Below are 18,623 nucleotides of genomic sequence, written 5' to 3'. Positions count from 1 at the left end.
TAAAAATGACATAGTATTTGCATATACCCTCCACATATCCTTTTTTATACTTTAAATAATCCCTAGAATACTTATGTGAACTGCTATGTAACTGTTGTTACACTATACTGACTTTTCGTACTTTTTATTGTTGTATTATTATTAATTTTTGAAATTTTCTCTATGTGGTTGGTTGAAGCCAGAGATCCAGAACCCACAGATATGGAACTCAAGGGTATAAAGGGCAGACTGCACCCAGAATAGGCAAATCTATAGAGGCAGAAAGCAGATTAGTAGTTATCAGGGGGTGAAGAGAAGGGGAATAGGGAATAACTGCTTAGGGAGCATAGAATTTGTTTTGGGGGTTGTAAAAAAGTAGAAATAGTAATAATAGTTGCACAACATTGTGAATGTACTGTCACTAAACTGCACACTTTAAAATGCTTAAAGTATTAGATTTTATGTTGTGTATATTTTGCAACAATAAACAAATAAGATTCAAAACAAATTGAGTTGACAGTATAAATAACTTTAAGCCAGTAAACATTTATTGAGCACCTACTCTGAGCTAAACACTATAGGAAAGAGAAGCAAATAATGAACAAATGAAAAAGCATATGGTTTCTCCTCTCAGGGATCTTAGTTACAATTTAGTGGCAGATGACAGAATGTATCTGAAATATAACAGAGGCACATTAAAAATGCTTTGTTAGCCGTGCAAAAGGAGAGCTTAATTCTAAGGTAAGTTGTTAGGAAAAAGATAAGTATTGACCCAATCATCTTAAAAAATAAACAGGCACCATATCTCCATGGAGTCAATAAACTAATTATCATGGATGACTTATTTAGGTTTTGGCCATCCTGATGCCTCATTTCTGCACAATCAATGACATCGACAAGGAATCTAATCGGACATGGTTGTTAAATAGACCAAATTGCCACATCGACCATTTATATGTCACGATTTCCATGCAGCACACTTGGCCACAAGTTCATTTGAAAGGTATAGCCTCACATAGCTACATACCAAAACGTAACTCCCTGATACTCCTTCTCTCAGCATCTGTCTATAACCCATCAGTTTGCACTTGCTTAAGAGTTCTTTACTCCTTCCTGCCCAAGTCTGAGTCTTTAAGTTCCCTCCAGATTCCAGGTTTCTGTAGGTCAGAAGCAGCTCTTTTTATAGTCATATATTCCTGGACAGCTGCAAGGCCTAGTATCATCTATTCTAGGAGATTTTGGTCTTTTCCGGTTACAGATCCATTTGAGAATATAAGAATAATTATAGAAATCGGTCACACCTACACAAGTTGGCAAGTAATTTTAGGAAAATCACAGACTGTCTAAAGTAAATAGCAGAACCTAGAAAGGTTATGGTGCTGGCACACGGAAAGGGATACATAAATTCTTTCTCTAGTAAAAACCATGACTATTATAAATATGCCCCAGCTTGGGAAGCAATATGACGTAGAGTTTAAGAGTACCAGCATTGAGTGTATCTGGGTTCAAATTCCTGCTCTACAAGAAAGTTACTTAACTTTTGTGAGCTTCAACTGTCAAATCTGAAAAATGAGACTGTGATGAGGTTTACATGAAATATTGATATAAAGAAATGAGCTCTATACCTAGCACATAATAACCATTCACAAATAATAGCCTTGATTAATAGTATTCTTATTTTATGAACCCTCTTGTTTTTTAGGTCAGATGTTTTCTATATGTTTTTTAGGTCAGATGTTTTCTAGATGTGTTCTTATTCCCATTTTACAGATGAAAAGACCTAAGGAAGTTCAGGGGCCTAATTAACTAGTCCAAAGTCTTTAAAACTAGCAAAGTTTCTCGGCCCATCCTCCTCATTCTCTTCAATTTCTGACTGAGTCTTTGATTGACATCTTCAATTTCTTTCTTCTTGTGAAGAATCCTTCTTTTCCTCTGACGAGCATAGAACAAGGTACTCCTATGTTCATAAAGTAAAACCAACATTTGGATACAGCTAGCTGGGTAGAAATCAGTAATCTCATTTGTCATGAAGACACTGAAGGCACTGCTCTTTCACTGAAAGGTCCTCATCGGCAGAACCCCAGGAAGCCAGAAACATAAATTCCCATTAGTGCCTCCAGGTCCCAGCTCACTGGAGAAGAGAGGCCGTAGGCATAAGCCACTGCTTGTGACTCTAAATTAGTTCTTAACGAAGACCATTCACCCCAAAGCTGCTGCTGAGACCAAATACAGGCAACAATTACTTAGCGTTATCACCCTGAGGTTAGAAGTCCACACAAGTTAATCGGTGTGTGGGAAAGGAGAGGGCTTTAGAAAAAGGAGACCTATTCACTCTCTCTCCTCATCCTTTTTGAGCCTCAATTTCTTCATCTGTATAATGGGGAGCATGACCCCTAACTCTTAGTTGATGGGATGGATAAATGAGGTAGTGGTTATAAGCTCAATGTCTAAGAAGGACAGCATCTAAACAAAATGCTATTTTTAAACACTTATCTTACATTTTCTTTTTATACTACTTGTTGAAAGATGGTTTTGAAAATACTCATCTTTACTCCATCTGTGATGTCTAGCTACTGAGAAATAGGATTATCGACACTACTCTTCATCAGACTGCTCCTCTTGCTCTGCCCTCTCCTCTCCCTCTATCCCCTTCTTTATTTCCCCTCCTCTTTTCTCTCTTTTCACTCTTCTTTCTCTTCCTTTCCCCTTCCTCATAATCTTTATTCTTCTATTATCTTCCACTGTCACTCTAGCACAAATCATATTCAAAAACTAAATTCAGCAATACATGTATGTAAATCATGTACACACACACACACACAGGTATATATACATAATTCCTATGCCTATGGCACTACATTAAATACTAAAAAATACAAAATTAGCAAGGAAAAATCCTTGCCTTTAAAGAGGTCTGTACTCTAATAGAAAAGATAAAAACCTAAACATAAATGAGTATGTTGCAAGGTGAGTGAAAAAAAGAGTAAAATGAGTAAATGAGTAAAAAATTAGTAAAATGAGCAAATGAGCAAAAAGCAAAATCATGCTGTAAATGAGGGGTAATCAAAGAGCTATAAAGGGGTGAGAGGAGGGAAATTTTTATCCAGTCCTATGTATGTGCATGGGATCATGCAGGATACCAGGTTAAATGGCTCCTGAAGACTAAGTAGAATGGCAGCGGGTTGAGATGGGAAAGCAAGGCATCCCTGATAGAGGATATGGCTGAGCAAAGACAAATGGGAAAGAAGAGGGTGAGCTGGAGGAAAGATGATCTGCATGATTGGGCACGTTGGTTATTATCATTGCCTCTTAGAGGAAACTCCACCTCCATTGTTCCAATGGGCTTTAGAACTGAAGCTAGAAAGGGAATTTGGGACCCTACAAATGTGGGGGAACCATTGAGTGATTTCAGGCAAGCATCAGTCCTAATAGGCTGTGACTTAGGAAGATTAATAACAAGGGATGAATTAATGTATACTGAATAAAGATCCATTGAGAAAAATATTAATTACTTGATTGATTCATAAATAAACTGATCAAACTGAGATTATCTTTAAAGTTACCAAGTATGTGTTTTTTGTATATGCCTTTGGTTTAATCCCCTAGACTGTGATCCTCCACTGTGACTAACACTGTGGTTGTTCTTAATATTTGGCACACCATAAATACTGGCTGTGGTTTTTGTGGATGGATTTGCTGAGTTCCTAACTATGTGAGGAACACTGCATTTATTCATTCAGCATGTATTTAATGAGCACTTGATATTGGCCAAGCACATATGCCATGGAGGATGCAAATATAAATAAAGCAAATATTTTGCAAATAACACATTGATAGAGGTGGTAAAAATAATACCTAACATTTTTTGAATGCTTAATCTAAGCCAGGAATAATGTATATTCTTACATGCATAATACAACCACCTTAGGAAGTAAGTGAGTAATAGAGGCTCAGAGGCTGCCATAACTTACTTGAGACCTCTCAGTCAGCAAATGGCAGAACTAGTACTGGAACTAAGGTCTCTTTGACTCCAGGGCCTTTTTTGAAACCACTATTCTACATTGTATCTCCTTATATAAGAAAGAGATTAACAGTGGTCATAATGTAGAAGGTCAGAGAAGCAAAAGAAGCCAGGAGGCTTCTCAGAAGAGGTGGCATTTGGAAGATTCAATGGTATGACCCCTGCCTGGAAGATGTAACATCTAAAGCAATAGCAAAAGCACATACCCTTTTGAAGAATGCTGTGCAACACAGCACAGAGAATGGCATGGAAATAGGCCCTCAGGAAATGGTCATTAGGTTGAACTAAAGTCAGTATCATGTGGGATAAGAAGTATAAGGGTTCAAAGAAAACAGTTCACCATGGGCTGGGTGATTCATTCACGCATTCATTCATACATTTGTACAGCAAATATCTTTTGAGCAGTGTCTATGTACCAGTCTCTACGTATTGTGCCAGAGAGAGAGGTGGTTCTTACCAAACAAGAATCTAGGCCAATTGGAGATTCAGATTAATAACAGAACGGTGATACTATTGTGTGGCAACTCCTAGAGAAGAAGTGTGCAGACCATCTAACAGCCTGGGGAGGGGTTTAAAAAGATGCCTGCAGTGAAATATAAGAAATGCATTGGCCTGGAGCATGGATATGGTATATGCTGGGTGACAGCATAAGGCAAAGCCAAGAAGACTGGCAAGGCATTTGAACAGCCTGATGTTAAGAAATCTAAACTGTATACCAAAATCTTCATGGAGGTTGTGAAGGGCTGTGAGCAGGGAAGCAAGAATCTGATTTGGTTTTAAGAAGACCACACTGGCTGCTGTGAGGCAACAGATCGGCAGGAGTGAGATCTGAACAAGAAGGCTGCTTTGAAGGGAGAAATGATGAGATGAGGAGCTGAACCAAGGCAGAGAGTGGAGAAGAAATGATTCTGATGAGGGGACATTTGTGCTTGGCATTGAGAGATGGGCCTCACTCAGTAAAAGAGAGTGGGGATGTCATTTTAGGCATGAGGAGAGTCTGGGTGCATGAGAGATAGGAAATACAGCCTAGTCTAGAAGGAGCTGAGGTTTCAAGCAGAGACACAGGAAAAAAAAAAGGTCAAAGAGGAAGAAGAAGGTTGGGAGAAGAAGGAAAAAAGAGGTGGATGAAGAGAAGGAACAGAATGATTTAAGACAAAATCAGATAGACCATTTGAATGTGAAGATTTGAAGAATGCTCTCAGAACACAAGTCTCAGGTGGCCCTGTTGGAGGTTCAGGCAGAGGGTAGATGATTCCTCAAGTTAGTGGTCTTTGATCCCATCTCCCTTCCCTGACCTAGCCTCCCATCTCCCAGTGATCTTTATCCTCCTTGCATTCATCTTTAACTTTTGCAAATTGGGAATAAGCTAACAACTTCACTCAATTTTTTGGGAAAAATACCTTATGACATTGAGTCTAACAATCTAAGAAGATATTTACTATAAAACATACTGCTGATTTATGTATACTAAGAAAATGATACCTTGCTAATTAAACTAAAACACATCATCAATTATAAAAAGCATTCTAATTTCAGAGGTATTAAAATCTGAAAAATGATACAATTTAAAATCTGTGATAGGTAATCAAGAAATAAAGATCAAGAAAATGCCCCCATTACTACATCTATAAATCGTACTAGCCTCTGTTCTCAGATAATCTCCTTTCCTTCTCTGCCAAGGATACATGCGTCCATCTAAGGCAAATAACTTCCATTATACACAAGACCCTATTTACTCTTACCTGCCCCACTTTGATTGTAAAACCACCCGCCCTTGCTTGTAGTATCAATTTTTGCCTCTCTACAGAAAAATTCTCAACGTTGGACAAAAGTTTTGTTGTTGCTATGTTAAAAAAGAAAATTAAAAAATCACTTTACTCCTGGTCACCTTAAGCTGCTGTGCCATTTACTGGAATACTACGCTGTAGAGTTTGCTCTTGAATGCATTCTACATTCTACCCAGAATTTCATCCCTAGAATTCCAATGAAAACATCCTTTGTCATCAGTGACCCAGGTGTTGCTAAATATCATACTCAGTTTTCAGTTATCACTTTAATTACACTATCCACAGTATTTGATGCAGTTACTGCTATCTCTGTTTTGAAAAACATTCTTTATCTAACACCCAAGATACTAGACTCTCTTGTCTCTCTTCCTACTTCTCTGGACACTCTCCAGCCTCCTTTTCCTGTTCTTCATCATCAGTCTATCATCACGACCTTTTAATATTAATTTCTCCATGACTCAACTGAATTTTTTTCTCATCTACACTCTCCCAAAGTAATCTTGTTCAATCTCAGATCATTGAAGTTTTTCTATCCTAATTTATATTTTCAGTTTTCTCTTCTTACCTTTCAAATGTCTTCCACTCAACATCTACATTTGGATATCAAACAGACTTGGTCAAACTTAGGTTCAAACTCAACTAGGTTCAAACCCAATTCCACATGTCCCATCAAAACTGGTCCTTACCAGTAGCATCATAGCAATGTGACCATTGTGCCATTGCAGTTACTCGGGCAAAACTTTAGAGTCATCCTTGACTTCTTTCTCACACAAATATTTTTGAGTTCATTACCAAATCATGGCAGGACAACCTTAAAAATACATCCATAAATTCAGGCAACTCTCACCATCTTCATTGCAACTATCATGATTTAAGCCACTATGTTCTTTCACCTGGATAAACATGACAGTCTCCTAACAACTGATATCCTATAATTGTCCTTGCCCTCTATAGTCCTTCTTACTCAATCACCATAGTGACCTATTTAAAATACGTTAGGTCAAGTTACTTCTCTGCCCAGATTTTCACTTGCTTCTTGCATCCAGAGTAAAATCCAATCTAAAGTCTTCGCCATGGTCTACAAGTTTCTGCATGACCTGCTTCTTCATTATTTCTCTGATTATAAAGACATTTTTTTGTTTATTGTCTGCTTTTGCCATACACACACATCAATTATAAGCTCCAAAATGATTCAGTTATCTTATTCACTGCTGTATATCTGGCTTTAAAAACATACCTGACCATACAGTTGGTGCTCAGTAAATATTGCTAAATAAATAAATGAGTAAATGTATGAAAGAATACATTTCTGCATCATCCATAGATTTCAGCAGAATATTCTCTCTGCATCCCTTTCCACATCAGTGAGCTACTGAGGCACAGCTTTGCTCCCTGCGTACCTCACCATATGGATACTAGATTAAATTACATGACAATGTCAGTAAAACATTCAATGGGCTTCTTGGAAAGAGAAGTATGAAAATAAGAAGTTATAATTATGCCATTAGTGTTATTACTATTATTTGAGCTGTTGCTGCTATGACTACTAATAGCCTCTGATCATTCTCATGATGCTTTCTTTCTCATTTCTAATCTCCAACAATCCTCTTCTTTTTTTCTATTTTGTTTTACCTTTGCCTTGTTTTAATAAACATTTCATGAAACATCACAAGGTGAAAGTCATTAGAGTGCCACTGATATTGTTCTTAATCCACCAAAATAACCTTCTGCAGAATCTGCCCTCCGAGCCTCATTCAAAGGAATGAGAAGAGGAATAGAGAAATATAGAGCAAACTCATTTGAAGAAGCTTGAAGTTAGGCTGAGTTAAAATTCCAGCTCAACCACTTATTAAATAACCTCCCTTGGCCCTGGTTTCTTCACCTGCAAAATGGGAATGTTATTTATTCCTTCCTCATGGGAATCATGTTGAGGATTAAAAATATAATACAAACAATTATAAAATAAAAGAAGTTAAAATAAAAATATACATAAATAAGCCAAAATAAATCTAACAAAAATAAATTAGCACAATCTCTGGCATATAGGGATGCACTGAAAAAATAGTATCTACTGTCATTTCCGGCTTCTCCAACCTCAGTTCATGCAGCCTGTCCTCCAGTTTGGCTGAACCACCTCCCATTTTCCCATGCCTCTCTGCTTTATTCATGTTTTCACTTTGGAGAGGATGTCAACATAGGACACGTTATTAAATAAAACTTTAATAGAGACATATTGCATATACAGAAATGCACACATAAAAATAAAGCATGTACAGCTTTTTGAATTTTCACAAAGCAAACACAGCCATGTGCTGCCACCCAGATTAAAACAAACAAAAAAAGAAAAAAAGAAAAAAACAGAACATTACTAATATCCCCAGAAATATCTCTCACCCCTTCAGCCACTGCCTCATTCCTCTCCCTAAAGGTTAACACTCTCTGGACTTCTAAAACTGTACATCTGTTTTTAATTTTTTTCACTAATCTAGAAATAGAATCCCACAGCCTGACCTCGTTTATGTCTGACTTATTTCACTCAATGCTGTGTTTGTAAGATTCTTCCATATTGTTGTATGAAACAGTGGTTTATTCTTTCTTATTTCTGTACAGTAGTTCGTTGTATGAGTGTATGACAATTTATTTATCCATTGTCTTGTTGATGGACATTTGAGTTCTTTCCGGTTGGAGTTATTTGAAATAGAGCTGCTGTGAACATTTATGTCTTCTGGTAAGCATGTTTTCATAGGCATTGGAATTGATGGGTCATAGGCCAAGAACATGTGCAGTCTTTTCTAGATACTGCCAAGAGTTTTCTGAAGTGGTTGTACCAATTTGTGTTCCTATAAGCTGTGTGCCTAAGTTCCCATTGCTTCACATTGTCCCTCCTTGATATTGTTAGTCTTATTTCATCTGAGTCATGCTCATTGCTGTATTATGATATTAAATTGTGACCTTAATTTACACAGGTTTTTTTTTTGACTAGGAGAGTTGAACATCTAAGTGTTGATATTTTGACATTCTTATTTGTGAATTGCTTTTTCATGTCATTCATTTTCTTTTCTTATCAGACTATTTGCCTTTTTCTTATTAACTTCAGGAGTTTAAAAATATATATATTCTATATATATATATTGTGTGTGTGTGTGTGTGTGTGTGCGTGTGTGTGTTCTTTTTCAGGCACATGTATTACAAATATTTTCTTCCACTCTATGGCTTGTATTCTTATAGTATTAATAGAATTTTGATGAACATCAATTTTAATTTTAATGTATACAATGTATCAGCCTTTTTTTGCCTTATACATGGTGTATTTTTGCATCCTGCTGAATAAACATGAGCTCACTCCAAAATCATGAGATAATCTGTCTTATATTTTAGAAGCCCTTTTGGTTTGCCTTTCACTAGGAGAATATGATACTTCCCCAGAACTTTTTTTCCTATGACTCCTCTACCTGAGCAGACAGAATGAATCACTCCCTTTTCTGAATCCCCATAATTCTATGCCTTATTTTATTATTGCTATTAGGTGATGTCTTATCTTGAAACATAGATACTTGCCCATCTATCCTTTCTATCTCATCCCCATACTCCATTCACCCAATCATCTAAATTATTTAGTCTTTTCACTAAATCCTCATCATAATGCCTAAGAGGCTGGGCATGGTGGCTCATGCCTGTAATCCCAACACTTTGGGAGGCCTAGGCGGGTGGATCACGAGGTCAGGAGTTTGAGATCAGCCTGACCAACATGGTGAAACCCCGTCTCCACTAAAAATACAAAAAAAAAAAATTAGCCAGGCATGGTGGCTCATGCCTGTAATCCCAGCTACTCAGGAAGCTAAGGCAGGAGAATTGCTTGAACATGGGAGGCAGTGAACTGAGGTCATGCCACTGCACTCCAGTCTGAGCAACAGAGCAAGACTCTGTCTAAAAATAATAATAATAATAATAATGCCTCCTAAGTAACTCTGGGATTGCTCCTAACTGTCACCAACCTCTAATCCACCACCTCTAATTAACTGCCCACATAAGAGTCAGAATGGTTTTCTAAAATATCAATCTCTTCATGCTACTTCTATTTTAAAATGATTGCATGGTATCTATTGCTCTCAAATTAACTTTCAACTCAGTAATGTGCTGCAGGAGGCTTCTAGGACTTGAAGGATTATCTTGTCTTTCTCACCATTGATGTCTCTGGTTTAATCTCACAAGAGTTTCTTATTTCTTTGAATATCCCTTCATAAAGATCCTCTGTATGCCTCTCAATCCATGCCTTTGTCCTCCTATTTATCCTTTAGGTCTTATCCTATATATCTTTTTGGCAGAAAACTTTCCTGACTCCCTGATACGTTAAGTCCCCATACTGTCTAATGCCATATAAACCTTATACTTTTTCTCCATTAAAATTTATTACACCTACTATTGTTTGTTTGAAGTTCATCTTCTCTAATAGAATTTATGTTTCCTTGGGGCAGAAACAATGTCTGTCTTGTTCACCACTTTATTTTTTTTGTCTATCTCATTACCAACACAACTTCTTTAAAAATATGTTTGTTGAATTGAACTGATTTATGATGATATGCCTGGGGTCTGGTGTATCGGTTTTGGCATGTAGTTAGTCTCAGTAAAGGTTTTGTAATTCATCATTTTCATAAAATCCTATAATCAGTGTTGAGAAGAACTTAAAACTACCTACTTCAATCACCCAACCTAACTGACACTTAAATAATCTCTATTATAACATTTGTACCAAATATAACCTACTTATAATCATCTGGTAACAGGGAGTCACTGCATCCTTCAGCAGATCATTCCAGGTTTGGTCATAAATGTGTACTAGAAAGATCCATTTTATGCTGAGTTAAAAACTGGGATCCTTGTAATTTCCCCCTTCCTACTAGATTGGGATTGGTCCATTTTATTAATATTACTGGGGTTGATTCTCTTTTCTGCAAGACAGCCTTTTAGGTATCTGCAGCAAGTCATTTTGTTTCAATTAAACCTTCTATTACTATTTATCATAGTAAAACACTTTCTCAGGAAAAACTGCAGTTTCTCGGCACCGCTCTTGGGGCATTCACGATGCTCAAACACAGATCCAATCCTCCAGGTGTACTCTAACCCATCTAGGGTAGGACAGTAGGCCTGCCACCACCCTTTCTATTCATAGCATACTTCTAATAATGTTCTCATGGCAGATCTAGATTTTGGAGAACATAAGTCTTATACAATAGTTGTTTTTAAAAAATATTAATTCAAAATTAGATATAAAACCAAGTATGTATTTAGAAGGAGAAAAGGTGGGCACTTGGAAGGCATGGAATCCTTGAACCTTAAGCTGCATTGGCTTCAGGTAAATCAACCTCTAAATGTCCCTAAGAGCTCAATAATTCCCTTGGTAGGAATATCTCATTAATTCCTTGTATTTTTGTTCCAATTATAATTCCCAGATCTTTCCACCCTCAGTATGCACAGCAGGCTGATCAGACACAGACTGGAGCTCCATTGCCTGGATTCAAATCCTGGCTCGCACTTCACAAGGTCTCTATAGGCATCCCATGAACTAACACATTGAAAATCCTGGCATACACAAGGAAAATCTGTCTTTCTTATTTACTTTCTTAACAGGCATTAGCAAATCTTTCTATCTACTCTTCTTTCTACTAAAGATGGTAGGGTTATGCTCCATGTATTTAAGATTCTAGTGTGTTGTGTTTTATTATTTAATAGTAAATCACTTTCTTGGCCTGAATTTTCCTGAGGGATTTTCATTCACTGGTCTCAAGTGACTTTACCAAGCCCTCCATGCAGGTTAGAAAACAGAAGATGTAGCCGGGTGTGGTGGTTCATGCCTGTAATCCCAGCACTTTGGGATGAGTGCTGAGGCAGACTGATCACTTGAGGTCAGGAGTTCGAGACCAGCCTGGCCAACAAGATGAAATCCCGTCTCTACTAAAAATACAAAAATTAGCCAGGCATGGTGGTGTGCACCTGTAATCCTAGCTACTCAGGAAGCTGAGGCAGGAGAATCACTTGAACCTGGGAGGTAGAGGTTGCAGTGAGCTGAGATTGCGCCACTGCACTCCAGCCTGGCAATACAGTGAGACTCTGTTTCAAAATAAATAAATAAGAAAGAAAGAAAAAAAAAAGAAAACAGATGATGTTTTCTAACCATCTTATGTAACAGGAGCATGAATCAAAGAGTTGCCAAGGAACCCGAATATAAAAATCATATTAGGCTCTTCTTAGCTTTACCTGCCAATCTCAACCGAACTTTCTCCCACTGACATTCAGAATCACCTTTATTACGCACCTTTATAGAAGGTCACATTTTTAGTTTGCTCAAAGTTAAAGCATGCCATTTTTTTTCTGACTATAAAGTTAATATATAATCATTGTAGAGAAGTTAGAAAAGAAACTAGATGCCTAAAATACACCATCTGTAACCTAGCGATCTAGAGGTAAGCTTTTCTAATACCTGGACTTATTTCCTTGCTACATTATTTTTATTTATCTCTTTAAATTATTAAGATCATGCCATCCATTCAATCAGAAACTTTTCATTTAATAATTAATATTATATCCAATTGTTTTCACATATTATTGGAAATTCTTTATAAACATCAGTACCAGCTTAATATTATGTTGTATTAACACAATATAATTCACTTAGTCTTCTCATGTAAAAATTAAAATCCTTACTTTTTTGATATAATACATTATGCTTTTTAAAAACAGTGCTCTGTGTACGTAAAGCCTTGTTCAACTGTTCCCTGCAATCTCCTCTCCTCTTTATAATGTGAATAAGGATGAAATTACTATTTTAAAGGGTATATTTTCTTTAAAATAATAAATATATATGAATAACCAAACATAAACTTCACATATACAGACACCAAAGAAATACAGATATTTATAAACATCAACAAATTAATCCCTATACTGGTTGCATTTTCACTAGTCATGTCTGAAAGTATCTTTCTCTCTATAGCCCAGTCAGCATTGAGAATAATTATTTGTAATCTCTGCAAAAGCATGTGCATGTATGTATATATTTAAGACTATGAATGATTAGCAAACAAAGCGAAAAAAATTACAGAGAATCAAAAATTTCCATAAATGTCCTATTTTGTGGGGATTAAAATAATGCCGATTGAAAATCAAAAACAATAATGCAGAAAATGCAGAAATGTGATATGAAACTTTAATAATATATTAGGTTTGAGGCATCTATAAATAATACCATTTAGACATTTTCATCAAAATGATCAGATACAGCTCACATTTCCTTACTTTCTATCCGAAAACTAATTAATAATCATAAATTTAATGTCCTGCATATGTTAAAATTCTAAATGTATATGTATATACCATATCATAGTGGTCTAATTTCCATATTTGCAGTTTTCATTAGATTTTCTATGCTTCATCTTCTTTATTCTCCCTTCACACCATCTCTCCTGATCCCCTCCCCACCATATCACATCCATGCTGCTTCTCCCAACACTGACCCCACTTTTTCCACTGGCTTCCTACCTTGAAGGTGCAGTTTGCTCTCCGTGCTTTGCAGAAGGACGGAACTCACAGAGTCCAGATTGTCATAGCTGTTACAGCCCAGAGGCCCAGTGCGTGTCTCTGTGACCTGCAGCAGATATCAAATGAGACAGGTGTGAGACAGGAGTACTGGTCTGGGACATGCCCCAAAGAGTCATACCCAAGCAGAGTAAAGCCAGCAGAAAAGGCCTCCTGCTTTGAGTCAATGGTTTGAGTCCTGAGCTCTGTGCCTTTGTCTGGAACCAAGCACAGCTGTGATTGGGTAGACAGGCTAGCAGGGTGGTCAAGCACACAGACTGCGTGGCTGTTTCTACCTGTGGTTCTCAATTCACATGGTGACTAGAACCCTGTGACCTAGGGAAGCCAATTAACTTCTCTGAGCATCTGCAAACCAAAGCTAGTAAATCTCTTCCAGAAAGGTTGTGAGACCAGGTACCATGGGTCTAAATGCCTGGACATGGCATGTGTTCAATAATGTGTACCTTATTACCAAACGGCTCTATAAATTGTAATGAGTACATATACACTATTATTAGGCAAGAACAAGAAAACAATACCCATTTTCCTAAAGAAGTTTTAGCAAGAAGCATAACTGGGCTGCCGCAGGAGAAATTAACCCAATCCTGTGACTGTGCATTTCCAGAATATTGTCTTAGAAAGACTTAAAGTAGTGGATGAGAGAGGAGTAGCTATTCAAAAAGATAACCTTGAAATAAGAATGGCTTAGTATGAAAAGAAGCCTCTTCATTTATTTAGCCTTTGCTTCCCATTCTTTAGGGTTATTTTGAAGTTTTCATCCAATTATAAAAACGCAGCATCCGCTGTAGGGAATAACGACTGGGGAGGCAGTCACAAGCACCTTCTCTGCCCTTTTCTAGCTGTGAAACCTTGGATCAGTAACTTTCTCTTTCTAAGCCTCAACTTTCCCATCTATAAAATGTCAGTAATGCTCTTAATACCAAAACAGGGTCAAGAGATTATATTTTTGAAGTATTTAGTGGGTAGGGTGCAGTAATATTCAGTGAATGGCAAATAATTAGGTTTTGTTTTGTTTTATAAATAATTTATTTTTATATACAAAACAATAACATATTTATTATTGACTGAGAGTTAAACTTACCCATTTATTTTTCTAAAGATACCTATGGTGGGGAGAAGGGCGAATGGGCAAAACTTCTCCACCCGGGTTAGTGACTGGTCTTAATCAGACCCACTAGTGAGACAAGTTTTAGACAGCTTGGCCTTGAGGTAGTGGCAATAAATGGCATGAAAAATCCAAGGGCCAAATTAAGTGCAGAAGACAGTGCCTACTGTAAGAAATGGTTTCTTGAGTGGCCTCTGTGCAATTCTCTGAGAAACTCCTCCTACATAGGCAGACTGCACTTCCAGGATACACAAAAGAGGATTATTTTCTGACAGAGCTTCAATATCTCAATTCCGCATCCCGTCCAGGGTGGAGAGAATCATTTGGTGATCATGAAAACCTGGCCTTTGCGGCACTCTGACTCCAGTGGTTTCATAAAGATCCATCTCTCTGCGCCAAGTTCCCTAACAACATAATCCGCCAAATACAGGCAATTCTTCTCGGATACACCGGCCCTTTGTTTGTCAGTCTGATTTATTTCTCTCCTTACTACCTCCCTCCTCAGTAACTCTCCCCGCCTATACTTTTCTCTCTCCTTAGTCAATTTCTGACTCATCTGCCAGCCTTGGCAGGGTAAGACCCCTTGGCCTTATCCTCACCCGTTTTCCCTACAGATATCGTGGAAAGGCTTAATATAAAGCTAGGTCCGCATTTTATTTCGAAGAAATTAAAGACTGAGATGTAAAATGCAGGCATAATCTGGTAAAAGAACATTTGAGATGGAAACATCTGCACTAAAACCCTCAGAAGAACAAACACTTTATGTGGAGAATGTCCTCCCACATTCTCTTTATGGAGGCTGTCTCTGAATCCGTTTAAAATGAAATCTTGTTAAAATTCCTGTACTCTAAGACACTCAATTGAAAGTCCAGGGCTGCTTTTCTCAATGTGACCATTTAATTTTTAATTAGCTAGAACTGAATAAACGTAAACAATGAGCTCCTCGTTAGCCACATTTTAGGTGTTCAATAACCCCATGTGACTAGGGGCTACTATCTCAGCTAGTACAGATACAGGGCCTTTCCATCACCTTAGAAGGTTCTACTGGACAGCACTGGTGTAGACAGGCATAGATCAGCAAACAAGAGTGCCTGTTTTGATAAAGTCATATTGGAACACAACCATGCCCATTTGCATATCATCTATGGCTGCTTTTACACTACAACAGCAGAGTTGAGTAATAGCAACACAGGCATGCAGTCCACCAACCCCCAAATAATTATTGTTTGGTCCTCTACAGAAAACTTTTGCTGACCCCTGGTCTAGAGAGCAGAGTTCTAGTCCCTGTTAAGTTATTCTCTAACTGCGTAACCCTCAGAAAAAGGCTTTAAACTTTTAACCTCAGTTTTTCCATCTGTAAAATGGTGAGTGGAGAGGAAAGAATAAAAAACATAGATGTTTAAAATATTGCTGAGCTAGGCATCAGTAATCTCATTGTTGCTAGCTCTGAGACCTCAGGAAAATCATTCACCTCTTCATAGTCTGTTTCTTCTTCTAGAAAGGAGATTTGATAATCTCCATACAGGAGACTGAATGAGAGAACTGTTGATAATTCTGCCATGACTATAGCCAGGATACTCTGGTAAATCAGTCCATATGGCTACTGGAATGACAATGCACATTGATATTACAGGGCATGTGAGAATATCAGTCAGAGCAGCTGGCAGAGGGCACCATGAGCTACATGGTTATGAACCTCAAAATTGTATCTGCCCAACCACTCTCAGAATGCCTGTATTGCAGTGCTGTTGTATTGAGGGCCTGCCACCCAAATCCACCCTCAAGCTGTACCTTGATTGCTCCAGTTGATATCTGGATCTCATGAAGCCTCCTCATGGTGCCATCACGGTCAACAAAGTAGGATGATGCTAGCTGGTGCAGAGCTTCAACGCTTTGAGTGGCATTCCCTGACTTCCTGTCGAGGCGACTTTTGTCCATGTACATGGTCAAAGCCTCCTCTCCTGGATGGGAAAGAAAAGTAGGTAAGAAGTTTGTCGAGCTTTCAGGTGGGAGGACAGGCATGGGGACCTAGTTGTTGAAAACAGCCTTAAATCTCCAACCAGTTTGGCCCACATTTCCTTCTGCCTCTAAAAATCAAGAGCACAATGAAAATAAACTGTCTAGAGGTGGCTGTAAACACCAGGCTCCATTAGGACAAGGATCATTAAAAATCCCCCAGCAACAAAGTCCAACCCCTAATAATTGGCTTCATGCTTCTCACCAGCATCATCTTACAACCAAAGCCTCTTCCCCTCTTCCAAGAAAGTTCAGCCTCTTCTATACAATGGCAAATGTGGCAGAGATACTCTCTTATTCTTTTTTCCTCCTCCTCTGGCTCCTCATTGTCATTCAGTTCCTCCTTTCCTTCTGCTCTCCCATCTCCCCTTCTTTCATTTCTTTCTCCTTTCCTTTTCTCTTTACCCTTCCCCTCCCCTGATCTTTTCTTAATAGATAAATGAATGGATGGATAAACAGATATTTGGATGGATGAAAATGGATGAATAATAGACATGTTAAAATAAATGTAGATGTAAATTTTTTAAAAATCATACATTTTCTTCTATGAATTTTTTCTTAGATATGCACATGTAGATTAAAACACTGTTAAACTAGATGACTTATAATTTGGATAAAAAACTTTATTCAGAACTCCAGAAAGAAAGCTCCAGGAAGCTACCTCTACTCTCTATCAACTTCATGAACAAGGGCATGTTTCTCTTTCTTTTTATTCATTCTAAGATGCTTTATTTGGTAAATAGTTAAAAACCTAAAACCACATTATCACAAACTAGTGCAAAGTTTTTTTTAAGTTCCGGAGTACATGTGCAGAATGTGCAGTTTTGTTACATAGGTAAACAAACGTGTGCCATGGTGGTTTACTGCACCTATCAACCCATCACCTAAGAATTAAGCCCAGCATGCATTAGCTAGTTTTCCTAATGCTCTCCCTCCCTCACCCCACCCCTCAACAGCCTCAGTGTGTGTTTTTGCCCTCCCTGTGTTCTCATCTTTCAGCTCTAACTGAGAACATGTGGTTTTTGGTTCTCTGTTCCTGCCTTAGTATGCTGAGGATAATGGCTTCCAGCTCCATATACGTCCCTGCAAAGGATATGATCTCATTCCTTTTTATGGATGCATAGTATTCCACAGTGTATATGTACCATATTTTCTTTTTCCATTCTATGATTGATGGGCATTTGAGTTGATTCCATGTCTTTGTTAGAGTGAATAGTGCTGCAATAAACATATGCATGCATGATCTTTGTAATAGAAGGATTTATATTCCTTTTGGTATATACCCAGTAATGGGATTGCTGGTACAAATGGTATTTCTGGTTCTAGATCTTTGAGGAATTACCACACTTTCTTCCACAATGGTTGAACTAATTTACATTCCCACCAACAGTATAAAAGTGTTTGTTCAATTATTGATCCTTTTTTTTCTCAATTGATTTCTCCTTTTTGTCTTTTTCAACACAGTTGCCAGAAGATTTAAAAGGGGCCTATGTGGCTCACACTTGGGGCCATATCATATATCTATTGGTGAATGCTAGTTTAGAGATAGAGAGTCATAGGACATTATTTCAATATACCAGGTGAATAGCCAAGGTAGAGGGGTATACAGAATGCAATACAGACCAGAGAAAGGGTAGGCAGCTGCATCCTGTAGATAATGTGGACCACAAGGCCTGGTCCATACGGCAGGACATAGCATCAGTTTTAAGCCAAATCTATTCAGGTTGCTGTACAGATTGGCCCCCCCAGCAACCTGAATAGATTTGGCTTAAAATTGATGCTATATCCAATTAGACTTTGAGTTCCAGGGGCCATGGGAAGTGCGGCAGAGGAACAAGGACTCCATCCAATTTATCTTTCGAATGTTCCAATGCTTATCTTAGGGTCTCGTGAAGAATAGATGTTCAGTTATCAGATATAATATGGGCTCTCTAGCTATATCTTTTGCTGCCCTCTGGGTTTACTCTACCCTGTACAAATGTGCCCCATTTTCCCTCATTGTTAGCACTTCTATTTTTCTGTTTTACTACTGGCTAAGTTATATACATCCCTCAGGTATCACCTAAGACTTCGCTTCTTCTGAGATGCCTTCCCTCAATACTTCACTCCTTACCTGAACTAG

The 18,623-nt window shown here is 37.9% G+C and overlaps 1 protein-coding gene across 2 annotated transcripts in view; it reads right to left on the bottom strand.

Annotated features, from left to right (window-relative positions):
* The window catches only part of BRINP1 (BMP/retinoic acid inducible neural specific 1), a 201,788-nt gene that overhangs the window by 57,842 nt on the left and 125,323 nt on the right, over positions 1 to 18,623 (bottom strand). For both annotated transcript variants that reach the window (XM_012458252.2, XM_064378504.1), the window contains exons 4-5: positions 16,277 to 16,446; positions 13,324 to 13,429 (exon numbers count right to left, since the gene is read on the bottom strand). In XM_012458252.2, the coding sequence (XP_012313675.1) occupies positions 13,324 to 13,429; positions 16,277 to 16,446 (276 nt within the window). The remainder of the gene's footprint in view (positions 1 to 13,323; positions 13,430 to 16,276; positions 16,447 to 18,623) is intronic.

This window comes from Aotus nancymaae, unplaced genomic scaffold, assembly GCF_030222135.1.
Source record: "Aotus nancymaae isolate 86718 unplaced genomic scaffold, 86718_ANA_hifiasm-v0.15.2.pri h1tg000003l, whole genome shotgun sequence".
Lineage (NCBI taxonomy): Eukaryota > Metazoa > Chordata > Mammalia > Primates > Aotidae > Aotus > Aotus nancymaae.
Note: the sequence above shows the minus strand (reverse complement) of the source record. Positions and strands in the feature narration are given on the sequence as shown.